We start from the raw sequence: 13,455 nt of genomic DNA, 5'->3' as shown, positions 1-13,455 counted from the left end.
GTAAGTATGACATCAGAGGCAGATGACCAACAGGCTCCAAGGGAGCAAGATGCAGAACACTCTGTGTCCAGAGAATAATGTACTTGCTGTGAAGTCTTGGATGTAAATAGTGTAAATAAACAGTTTTAAGAAAAGCTAAATACTGACCATCCTGAAGTCACTCACAGAATAAGAGAAACCTCATTGAACCAAAAGGCAATACATATGAAGGTCAGTAAGCCAAACCATGGTGGCAGTGCTGGAGACCACAGATTGGCATATCGTAGGTGAAGGCTTAGGAACTGCTCGGCTTTGCAAAGAGAAACAAAAGTACGCCATACCTTGGTGGGGGATAGTGGGTGAACCACTCACAATGTTGGCAGCCATTGAACACCCACTAGCCTTCAAACACATTGAGGGTCCATAGCAAGGACAGCGATGATAGCTCTGGAGGTGATAGTTTGAAAGGTGCCAACAGCTTCAGGCTTAAAAGGAAAGGCACAAAATACCATGTCAGTACCCTCTTATATATAATTGAGGCCATAGCTGACAATCTCCTGGTGCGACAAGGAGTCGAGGAGACCTTGATGTTCTTCGAGGAGGTACTGAGGGCCTTCATTGATTACTTCTGCTCTAAATAGAATCTGGTCTTTGTGTGGTACTACAGAACTTGAGTATTGCTGAAAAAAGAGACTTATTTGTTGAAGTTCTTTGACTTGCACTCATCAGGACAATTCACAAGAATACCGAATGTAAAGGGAACAACGATTTATACTGTATAAGGAGAAAGTGCTGAATGGTAGAAAGTGGACTCTGATTGGTAGAGGCATTGCTGCGGAGGCTGCATCAGTTGATGGTGGCTGACAGTTAACTGCCAGGCATTGTTTGAAATTTAAATCAGACAGCTTGATTCTGATTGGTTGAGGCATTGCCCTGAGGAATGAACTAATGATGACTGTTACTTATTTTGTTTAGCTGAGATAGGTGCAAGGTGTGTACATGTTGTTCTTTCTGTCTGCAAAGAACAGAGCCCTGTCTTTGAATATATGTAGCTTCCAGTACATGCAAATGAGCCACACTGCAAGCCCAGCTGACAATCTTAAATTGGTTGTCAGCATAATCCTTAGCACACAAAGAATTATTTAGCAAATGTTGTTGAATCGCAGAATCACATCTAATGTTGGACTGTGTCTTGAGTTTTGCAAGCATGAGCTGGTTGGGTATGGTCAGTACCTTGCCTGTTGCAAACAGCGGAAGGGACATGCTGTTTAATATGATCCATCAACCTTTGGGACGTATGACCAAAATTCTTAGCATCACTCTGGTACTGAAATTCATATACCACATTACTCATTTGTGTGATAGGCAGAACGTCTTTTTGACTTGATGGCAGCAATCTGTTAATGGCCAATATCAATCATGATGCTACTGCATAGTAGCAGCACGAAACAGCTAGCTTCACCTGTTGCTCAAATTTTTGAGATTTCCTTGCCCTTCCAGGATAGCCACTTTTCAGGGCCAAAAGTGACAGCTTTAGGCCTGTTCATGAGTTTGCGTCATACAGTGCAAAATGATCTGATAAGGGTAGCCATTATCCTGCATTATGCCTTTGATGCATCCTATTTCGGCATTAAGCCTGATGGTGAGCAAATGGATTGGACCCCATTTATGAGGTTGCTGATAAGGCCGATCTTGTAGCACATGGAACTGTAAATATCTCAACGCATATATTGACCAGTGAAGGCAGACTTGTGGTAGACCATGGCAGAAAATCTCCTGGAAGATTTCTCAGCTAGTACAGCAAGGAAAGGGAGTTCATTTGACTGCTTAATTTCAAAGGTGAATTTGAGTGCAGGATGGAGCCTGTTAAGACATGTAAAGAAATTATTACATGCAGTTGCAGATTTAAATATAACAAACATATCATCCACATATCTGAAATATGCAAAGAGTAGGAGGTTAGATGTCACTCATCGAAGACATGTTTTTCATGGAACCCAACAAAGATGTTCGTATGAGCTGGGCCTAGAGTAGATCCCCATGGCAATGCCATCTATTTGGGCATACATGGTGTTGTTAAAACTGAACTCAATTACATGATCAGCACTCTCTTCTCATACAGTGTAAGTTGTTGTTCCCTTTACATTTTGTATTCTTGCGAACTGTCCTGATGAGTGCAAGATGAAAAGCTTCAACAAAAAATATCTCTTTTCTCAGCAATATTCAAGAATCTGGTCATCTAATGGGCAACATTCAACCAAAGCAGCCAAAAGCCGGGTGAATCCATCAGTTCTTTTATTAAAAACCAGTAATTGCGGCTACAGAGCTTTAAAATATGAATTAATTCGTGACCGCATTGTAGACGGCATGCTCAACGAAGTGCTCTAGCACTTTTTGAAATCCAAGGGGGATTTAACATTAGAGAAAGCTGAACAGTTTGAAAGGCAGATAGAGCTGCAAAAGCAGGATTGGGGTGTAATTTGGAGAGACATTGAGGCTCGAGAGGGGTCGATCCAGTATGGGTGCCCAAAGTTGGGAGCACTGCCCACCAAAAAGACCATGAAAAAGCCTGACAAAAATGCAAATGGGATAGGAAGAACCCTTCCAACTATTTTAAACTGTTCCACGTGTGGCACCAAAAAGCAGTATTGCTGCATAGATGCCCAGCAGGGAAAGCCAGCTGTTTTCTCTGTAGCAAGGTCAGACATGTAAAACAATTCTGCAGATCTAAAGCATCATTTAAAAAAAGAAAGCTGGAACAAGTTTCCAGCCATTTTGAAGTCCAGGAAACTAGAAATGCAGCATTTTAACCTGAGGATTTCCTAGGAGAAATCAAAGATCCCAATAAGGAGTTCTGGTCTGTAGAATTGAAAGTAAAAGAGTACAGAACAGAATTTAAACTGGACACCGGGGCTGGGGTCACAGTTTTATCAGACAAATTAGACAGGCCTCAGGACTGGCTGATGGAGGTAGAGACACAGCTATGTAAGAGGGACATAGGCGTCAAAGTAAAGGATCAGTTCATGACAACTCTTAGACATGAAGATAAAGAAATTAATGGAACTATTTATATCTTACAGAACCAGCAAATTTCTCTACTCAGCAGGGCAGTGCATTCTGGACTTGGGCTCCTACAAATGGTCGAAGAGGTAACAATAGATGACAACAGAGCAATATTCAGGATTGAATTTCCAAAATTATTCTGAGGACTGGAAAAGCTCAAAATTGCAGCAGACATTGAAGTCAGCTGATTGCACCATCAGTCTTTATTGAATGCACACCATCCATTGGACCACTGGAGGAGATTGCAGATCTTTCACTTCTTTGGTACAGGATAGAGGAGGCGGAAACAGGATGCACTAACAAAGATGGTGACCATCGCTAGATGAGCTTCTAGACCATGGCTTGCACTTCCAGGAGAGAGTTCAAGAGAATGAAGCCACCACAGAGGCAGATGGGCTGTTGGAAGAAGAAGTCCTAGACCTGGCTACACTCTGATTCCACTGCCAATGATTGTGAAGCCTTTGTTAACTTTTCTGAGCAGAATCATCCCTTTCTTGAAGAAGGTAATAAAGAGGTGAATTTGTCTACTTATTCCACTGATGACATGCAGTAATAATTGCAAGCAGCCAGCAAAAAGCTATCCAGGGAGAATTAAATGCTTAACTCCAACTGGATCAAACCAATGTTGAAAGTTCAGAGCTTATTAACTTGTACAAATGTAAGCTGCAGTTCACTTGAATCTCATCAACAAACCATGGATGCGCTCAAGCAAAAAAGCAGAGTCCCAAACTAGAGCTTCTAAAATTGCAAAGCACCTTAGAAAAACTTAAAAGTGAACATCAAATGGAGCGTGAACATATTGAACATAAGCAAGAGTTGGAGAAGTCTAACTACCTAAAAGAGAATGCTGAACTAAAATCCCAGCCATTAGCAGTCACACAGCACTGTCAAGCCACAGAGGAGGATTCACACATTAGACAGGAGTAACTAACATAAGTGAACATTTAGTAGTACAGGACTGTAAAAAGCACTATACCTCATCTGAGGAAATGGCAGAGCAACTACCTGAAGAAGTACTGGCACTACCCATCTTTCCTATTACTACTGAGACTCTTGTAGTAACAATCCCTGATGCCGATGTTGACCTCATTAGCATCAGTACTCTGCAGGAACTTCCCATAGATCCCAGGAAGTTTATTCCATTGTTGATGACGATGCAAACCTACTTTCTCCTGCTGACCCTGAGATCCCATTGTCTGCAGTAGAGCAGCTTCCTGCTGAAGCGTGGAACTGATATCAATACCTACAGAAAGTGAAATTTCTACCTTAAAAGTAGTCAGAAAGTCCTCTTTTCCTTGCATCCTGCAGTGTCTTCAGATTGTTCTTTGTTCTTTTCTTCCACCAGGTTCATTCATGACTCAGTGTGCAATGCAGAATATGAGAGAGAATTTTAATTCATTGTCTTCCTTTTCAAGAGGCTGTGATTGTTCGCGTCCTGGAGGGTTCTCTCCTGAACCAGGTTTTCTTTGATCATAACAGCAGAGAAAAACCAATCAGGTTATTGTAAGAGTCACAGCCTAGGAGCCAGCTGTCGTGAGATGCAGGTATCCCACTCCACCAATGCATTTGCTTTCCAAGGAGAAGATAAGGGAATGCAAACATCCTACATGTCCTTCAAGAGAGCCGAGAACACTGTGGCAGTTTGAAACCTTCAGCCAAAGTGACTTGGGGGTGGGAGGGAGGGGGAGAGCAATATCAGGGTTGGATAAAAATTGTTAACAGTACATGAGATGGGATTGTTATGTAAATAGTTGAACAAAAAATAATTAACAGTTTTGAGGTTATTTGTGGAGAGGTGTTGGGTAACGAGTTAATAGTTATGTTAATTAGACGAAGATGTTAATGATGATGAAAGCATGGCATCAGAGGCAGATGAGCAACAGGCTCCAACTGGGCAAGATGCAGAACGTTGTGTCCAGAAGATAATGTACTTGGATATGAATAGTGTAAGTAAACAGTTTTAAGAAAAACTAAATACTGACCATCTCCAAATCACTCACAGTGTAAGAAAAACCTTGATAAACCAGAAGACAATAAATGTGAAGAGAAACAAGCCAAACCAGTATACTTATTCTGTGGCAATGTTTATATTACATCAACTCTCTTAATGTTGCCTTGCCATATTTCTGTACTTATCATAAACTCAAAACTTACAATATGAAGGAAGCAAAAAAAATTATCCATTTTTCTTGTAAAAAGGAGACCATTGAGAACCTCTAACACTGACCCATGCACACTAAGAGAGGTAGGAAAAGGTCCCTTCCTTTGCATGGCTATCCCATCACATCTTAGGCACCTCTCTTCATAGAAGATTTTAGACCATTGCCAGGAATTTTCCAAAGAGTCGGCAGGATGGCAGCCCCACAAACACTTAAGGCTGCAAGGAGCGTTATTAATTGACTGGAGACTGGACTTCAGCCCCTCACTAGAATAGCAGTCCCATCTCAGAGACCTGCCAGCCAATCTGACTGAACAGCAGCTCTGTAACCCTAGCAGCAACAGCAACAGCAGTAGCTAGGACTGGGACTACCAGCAGTTTCCAGATTTTAAGTCACTGAATCCAGGACAGGGTAAGTATGATATTCTCACGGCGGGTGGGGGGGCAGGGCATCTTGATACAGAGGCCAAGGGGAGGGGTGTGAGAGGGATCACTCGCATGGGGAAGATGTTGGTGCGAGGCACCTGATGTGGAAAGGGGGCCCTTGAAGAAGGCACTGCCACCTTGCTGCCCGAAGCCTGGGCATGGTGACCTGTCGGGCTTCCCTGCCACCCCTGAACGCCTCCCATGACCTCAAATGTGAGGCTGGGCAGAAAATAGTCCTTAATTGGCCAATAATTCATTCCTTAAGGGGCTTATTTGTGTCAACGCCCCTGGGCCGCCATAAAATTGTGGACTGGTCAGGGGCTGATTGCTGAGTCTGGGGATAGGGATGAGGGTGACAGATCCTTGTAAAGGGGACAAACTGTTCTGAAAAAATGCTGGTTCCTCTTTGAAGAGCAAGAACATGACCCAGACCTGCATCATCAGTGCTGTACAGTTGTAGCAAGCCTTCCTAACCTTTTTTACACCATCCCCTTTGTAATAAAGGTTATTTACCTATTTGCCTCCCTAGTTACTTGCTGCACCTGCATGCTAACTTTTTAATGATTCATGTATGAGGACACTCCGTTCTCTCTGTACTGTATTTATTATTTTAGTCACTTTCCACTTAAATAATATTTTTGCTTTTCTTCCTATTAAAGTGGATAACCTCACATTTTCCCACATGATGCTAGTCTGTGAATTTTTGCCCGCTCCTTTCACCTATCTATATGCCCTTGCAGACTCTTTGCAATGTGCTTTCCCACCTAGCTTTGTATCATCAGCAAATTTGGCTGCAGTACATCCTGTTCCTTCATCTAGGTCGTTAATATAGGTTGTAAATAGATGAGACCCCCACAGTAATCCAAGTGGCACTCCACTAGCTACAATTTCCCAAACTGAAAATGTCCCATTTATTCCTACCTTACTTCCTGTTAGTTAGCCAATCCTCTATTCATGCTAATACACAGTCTCAACACCATGAGCTCTTATTTTCTGTAGCAACCTTTCATGTGGCACCTTATCAAATGCCTTTTGGAAATCCAAATACACATTTGGATTCACTGTATCCACCGAGCTTGTTACATCCTTAAAGAACTTAAATATGTTTGTCAAAAATGATTTATCTTTCATAAAACCATGTTGACTCTGCCTGATTGTATTATGCTTTTCTAAATCTCCTGCTACCACTTCCTTCAGAACATATTCCACATTTTCCCAATGACAGATCTTAGGTTAACTGGCCAATAGTTTCCTGCATTCGATCCATCCCCTTTCTTGAATGCAGGTGTTACATTTGCAATTTTCTAATCTCTAGGCACTTTTACAAAATCTAGGGGATTTTGAAAGATTACAACCAATGCATGCACATAGCTGTTAGACTGGGTCTGCGGCAGGTGGTGAGGGACCCAACAAGAGGGAAAAACATACTTGACCTCATCCGCACTAACCAGCCTGCCGCAGATGCATCTGCCCATAACAGTATCAGAAGAAGAGACCACCACATAGTCGTTGTGGAGACAAAGTCCTGCCTTTGCATTGAGGATACCCTCCATCGTGATGCGTGGCACGACCACTGTGCTAAAGGGGATAGATTTCTAACAGATCTAGCAACTCATGACTGGGCATCCAATGAGGTGCTGTGGGCCATCAGCAGCAGCAGAATTGTACTTGAACGCAATCTGTGACCTCATGGCCCGACATATCCCCCACTCTACCGTTACCATCAAGCCAGGGGATCAACTCTGGTTTAATGAAAAATACAGGAGAGCATGCCAGGAGCAGCACTAGGCATACCTAAAAATGAGGTGTCAACCTGGTGAAGCTATAACACAGGACCATGTGCATACCAAACAGCATAAGCAGCAAGTGATAGACAGAGCTAAGCAATCCCACAACCAACGGATGAAATCTAAGCTCTGCGGTCCTGCCACATTCAGTAGTAAATGGTGATGGACAATTAAACTCACTGGAGGAGAAGGCTCCACATATATCCCCATCCTCAATGATGGAGCAGCCCAGCACATCAGTGCAAAAGATAAGGGTGAAGCCTTTTCTACAATCTTCAACCAGAAGTGCCAAGTGGATGATCCATCTTGGCCTCTTCTGGAGGTCCCCAGCATCACAGATGCCAGTCTTCAGCCAATTTGATTCACTCCACATGATATCAAGAAATGGCTGAAGGTACTGAACACTGCAAAGGCTATAGGCCCTGACAACATTCCGGCAGTAGTTCTGAAGACTCATGCTCTAAAATTTGCTGCGCCCCTAGCCAAGCTGTTCCAGTACAGCTACAACACTAGCATCTATCCAGCTATGTGGAAAGTTGCCCAGGTATGTCCTGTACACAACAAGCAAGACAAATCCAACCCGGCCAGTTACTGCCCCATCAGTCTACTTTCCATCATCGGTAAAGTAATGGAATGGGTCATAAACAGTGCTTTCAAGTGGCACTTGCTTAGCAATAACCTGCTCACTGACACCCAGTTTGGGTTCCACCAGGGCTACTCAGCTCCTGACTTCATTACAGGCTTAGTTAAAACATGGACAAAAGAGCTAAACTCCTGAGGTGAGGTAGAGTGACTGCCCTTGACATCAAGGCTGCATTTGACCGCGTGTGCCATCAAGGAGGCCTAGCAAAACTGGAGTCAATTGGAATCAGGGGAAAACTCTCCACTGGTTGGAGTCATACCTAACACAAAGGAAGATGGTTATGGTTGTTGGAGGTCAGTCATCTCAGCTCCAGAATATCACTGCAGGAGTTCCTCAGGGTAGTGTCCTCACCCCAACCATCTTCAGCTGCTTCATCAATGACATTCCTTCCATCATAAGGTCAGAAGTGGGGATGTTCGCTGATGATTGCATGATGTTCAGCACCATTTGCAACTCCTCAGATACTGAAGCTGTCTACGTCCAAATGCAGCAAGACCTGGACAATATCCAGGCTTGGGCTGACAATGGCAAGTAACAATCGCGCTGCACGAGTGCCAGGCAATGACCATCTCCAACAAGAGAGAATCTCACCATCACCCCCTGATGTTCAATGGCATTACCATCACTGAATCCCCCACTATCAACATCCTGGGGGGTTACCATTGACCAGAAGCTGAACTGGACTAGACATATAAATACTGTGGCTACATGAGCAGGTCAGAAGCTCGGAATCCTGTGACGAGTAACTCACCTCCTGACTCCCCAATGCCTATCTACCATATACAAGGCACAAGTCAGGAGTGTGATGGAATACTCCCCACTTGCATGGATGAATGCAGCTCCCACAACACTCAAGAAACTTGACACCGTCCAGGACAAAGCCTGCTTCACTGGCACCATATCCACAAACATTCACTCCCTCCACCACCAATGCACAGCAGCAGCAGTGTATAACCACTACAAGATGCACTGCAGGAACTGTCCAAGGGTCCTTCGATAGCACCTTCCAAACCCACGACCATTACCAACTAGGACAAGGGCAGCAGATAGATGGGAGCAGCACCACTTGGAAGTTCCCCTCCAAGTCACTCACCATGCTGACTTGGAAATATATCACTGTTCCCTCACTGTTGCTGGGTCAAAATCCTGGAACCAGCTTGCAAACAGCACTGTGGGTGTACCTATGTCACATGGACTGCAGCAGTTCAAGAAGGCAGCTCACCACCAGCTTCTCAAGAGCAACTAGGGATGGGTAATAAATGCTGGCCCAGCCAACGAAGCCCACATCCCATGAATAAATAAATAAAAACTATCATTGCAGCCACTCTGGGTGGAATTTTCCCAGATTTGCACTAAGTGCGATGGAAGACGGGTAAAATGAGGTTTTCACATAGTATCATCCCAAACCTACCACATTATTTATGCACTCCCAGGAAACAAGCCGTTTCCATGGTGAGTGGGCTCTCATTTGCCTACCTATCATTACCCTGCCACTGCATCACGCCGGGCGCCATATTTAAAGTCCAACCGCAAGCACACATCAAAGTGCTTTCAGGCCACCACTGCTGCATGGAACACCTGGCCCTAAAGAAGACTGCAGCCCCCAGGTTCAGCAACGTGTCCCTCAAGCGTCTTTTGGATGTCATGGAGGCCCACTAGGCTGTCCTCTAACTCCACTCTGGCTGCAGGATGGGCAGCAACAGCGCTAACCCTGCTTGAGAGGCCGTGGCAGCAGTGGTCAGCGCCACCTTCAAAAGCGGACAGCCACCCAGTGTCGCAAGAGGATGAATGATCTCCCCAGTTCTGCCAGGGTAAGTCACTCTTCTCATCACTTTCAACTCACACACTCACAAACCCAGAACACAATCACAGGGCCCTCACTCACTGCCGGTTCAAGGGACATCACCATTCACACTCTCATACTCACCGTCATTGCTTTCATCCCGTCCATAGGACCACTCACCACCCATGCAGGCCAGGCATACTTATCATTTGGCCTGGCAGGTGTCCTGCTTACAATTTCGCCATCTCTATTCATGCAGAACAAGCTGGCACACAAGAGGGAGAGGTCGCAGACCGGTGGCAGAATGCCCAAAATCAAGGTCCTAATGGACTTGGAAAGCAAAACCATTCAGCTGGGTGGTGAGGATCTGGACCAGTCCTGTGCTGATGGTGAGGTCAGCGGTGCTCTACCAAGTGAGAGTCCAGCAGTGCAACATACATCAGACAACCATGCTGTGAGTGATGTGTCCTGTTTTACAGGCCGTGGCGATGCATTAATTAACTCCCCTTGCTTTCACAGGCACATCTGCGAACAGCTGACAGAGTCCATGACCTCCAATCAAGCCCTGAATAGGAATCTGGAGGCACCTTCCTTGAAGACCCATCACAGCGCTCACCCACGCCCTCCACCAGTGCAGAGACACACACCTCGGTGGGACTAGCTTTAGAATAGCCTCGGGATCACAATCCGGTAAGCACATCACAATGTCTGATCCGCAGCAGGTGGCAGCAGGGTCTTCCCAGGTGTCTGGCACTCGGAGGACTGTGGGAGGCCAGAAATTTGCTGAGTCCGAGTCAGATAACGAGCCTCTGGACTCGGTCATGTCACAGTTGCTACAGCTGCAAAGGCAAGCTTGGGAACATCAGGAAGGAATGTCCGCTGCACTCCTCAGATTGCACGGCACAATGGAGGAGTCCGTCTGCCTTCACTCTGAGGTGATAGCACCGGCATGCCAACACACAGAGATCATCACTGGTAGGATGGCAGCTGCCATGGAGACCTTGGTCCAGGACATTGTTCCTGCACTGCTGCGTGGGCTCAACTCCATTGCTGATGCTACAATTGGCCTCCAACAGTGTGTACGCGAGAGGGGTGCCAGACAGCTTGATCTCACTCGAGCTACCCCTGCTCCTCAAGGATTCAGCCTGGGGCCCCCAGAAACCCATAGGGACGAGTGCACACTCTGGGCCCACCCATCCAGTTGACTCCGCGAGTGTCTGGCCCATTCAACTCCCCTCTTCCTGTGACCTCAGCAGCTCCAACTCCACAGGCCGAGGAGGGTGCCACTGCCACACAGCAGGACCCCGAAAACAGGCTGAGGCCCTCCAAGTCTCAGCACCCCAGAGGATGCCTGTCAAAGTCATCACAGACAGGGCATCACAGTCAACAGGCTGCCTCCACCTCCACTATGGGTGTCTGGGGAGCACCAAGACGCAGCGGCTGGGTTAGGAAAGTTGTTGAAAATTAATTGCACACCCTGGGCATGGGTGTTAATCACTTGTGCATACTGTTCACTATTGTCAATAAACTCCCACGAATGTCTCCCTACCTATGGCTCCTTGTTCTGATGAGCAGTGTTCTTGTCACTCAGATGTGATAACTTACTGCACAAGATAAAGACAGATGTCTCAGTCCAGGACCTCTTCCCTGTGCTGTGTACAGCCTTCACACCAAAGTGATGGTCCATACTCACGTTCACTGGAAACATTACTAATGTCTGCACATAGGCGGTGCTGGTCATTGCTGCCAGAATGTAAGTAGGCAGGCTTCACAGAGTTCCCTCATTCTCTCTGTGTGCTCTCAGTACCTTTGAAGTGGGCTGGCCTCCATCTCTTCAGCATCTGTCACCAGTGACGCTGTGCTCCTGAAGGGCTCAGGTGCTGAAGGAGAGCAAAGGATCAGATGCTTCTGAAGTTTCATTGCTGTGTCTTTATGATATGACGCTGATCACGGAGTGCAAGTGAGTTGCCCTCGGCCCGACAGAAGTCAGACATTCTCGGAGAATGTGTGAAAATTTATGGAGTGCCCTCATTGCATGTCGTCAAGGTCCTCTTGCAGTTGAGCAGCTATTACAGCCTCCACTGCATCTCCATGACAGGAGCATTCTCGCAGAGGATATTCGCACTGCCATAATCCAGGCTGGAGTCAAACATTCACTGATGCAATTTGAAGATCTATGTGGTCACCTCACTGCATGTCGTCATCATCCTCCACAAATCTAGCAGCGATGAGGGCTCTCCAGTGCACCTGCTTCATCTAGCCAGTGCGACGGCCTCATCTCCATTACTGACACCTCCGAGGACCTCCTCGCCCTCATCCTATTCGGTGTCCTCCTCATTGGAGGAGATGTGCAGCTCCTCCATCTCCCCCTCAGCCAGCTCAACTCCTGTTGCAGCACCAGGTTGTAAAGGGCACAGCAGACAACGACGATGCATGACACCCTGTGGAGGGCTCCACCAGTCTGGTCCAGGCACCAGAATCTCATCTTCAGCACCCCAATGGTCTGCTCCACCAAGTTACGAGCTGAAGCATGAGCCTCATTACACCGTCGCTCTGCTGCAGTTTGACAATACCACTTCGCCATCACCTCCCCAAACTGAGGAAAAACTTTGTGACAAAATGAGTGGTCAGGATTCAGGATGTACTGCTTGATAAGCATGTCAGATATAAATTCATTACAGCTTTTAAATGAGAATTGAATTAATACTTGAAGGAGAAAAAGTTGCAAGGACATAGGTAGAGACAAACGGGACTAACTGCATTATTTTTCGAAAGAGCCAGTGCAGATCTGATGAGCCAAATCCCCTCCTTCTGTGTTGTACTAGTCTATGATTTGATGAAATACTCACCACACTAGAAGGCATATGACAGTGATGGCTCGGATATTATGGGTTTTAACCAAGTGAATAATTGTATAAGATATTTCCCTTTTAGCTTCTAGATCTTCGAGCTGGAAGGAAAACAAAGAGAATTCAGTATTATTAGAAAATATTAGTGTTATTATCTATTAGTTTATATTGGGCATGGATGATCCAGAAAATTTATACTGCACTGTTTTCAAATACGTTATCACAATTACAACTTCTTTAATTTTCCTGCCCTTGTCATTAATTGTGTTGACCCTGCACCACCTGGATATAAGAAAAGAGGGGCTCAGTGTAAACATTATAAAACCCCCCATTTTATTGATGCAGAGCCCTGTCACAGTTCATGTCGGCACTCGGGTAAGTAAAATGCTTTCGTGGGTTAGGGGCACGCTTGCAAAGTATTTATTTTTCACACAAAAAATTTAGTGAACTTATATATTATGGTTCTTCTTTCAAATCTCCATCAGAGCTGTATATGTAGAGTGTAGTGGGCAGGACTTGGTATTTTGCGTATTTTGAGCACAACAAATTCTTTGTTACTGGTGTAAAAAATAGGATTGTTTGGACACAATTTACATTTGCTTAACATGCCCTATTATTATATCCTTTTCAATACGTTTACCGGGAACTTCAGTTTCGTTCCTTCACTGTCGCTGGGTCAAAATCCTGGAACTTCCTTCCTAACAGCACTGTGGGTGTACCTACACTACATGGACTGCAGCATTTCAAGAAGGCAGCTCACCACCAGC

The 13,455-nt window shown here is 45.4% G+C and overlaps 1 protein-coding gene across 2 annotated transcripts in view; it reads right to left on the bottom strand.

Moving 5' to 3' along the window:
- Positions 1–13,455, bottom strand: part of LOC121281040 (solute carrier family 22 member 5-like) — a 159,042-nt gene that overhangs the window by 34,058 nt on the left and 111,529 nt on the right. For both annotated transcript variants that reach the window (XM_041193631.1, XM_041193632.1), the window contains exon 6: positions 12,689–12,789. In XM_041193631.1, coding sequence (XP_041049565.1) covers positions 12,689–12,789 — 101 coding nt within the window. The remainder of the gene's footprint in view (positions 1–12,688; positions 12,790–13,455) is intronic.

The sequence above is a fragment of the Carcharodon carcharias genome, chromosome 8, assembly GCF_017639515.1.
Source record: "Carcharodon carcharias isolate sCarCar2 chromosome 8, sCarCar2.pri, whole genome shotgun sequence".
NCBI classification, from domain to species: Eukaryota; Metazoa; Chordata; class Chondrichthyes; order Lamniformes; family Lamnidae; genus Carcharodon; species Carcharodon carcharias.
The sequence above is the reverse complement of the archived record's forward strand: the minus strand, read 5'-3'. Positions and strand labels throughout refer to the sequence as shown.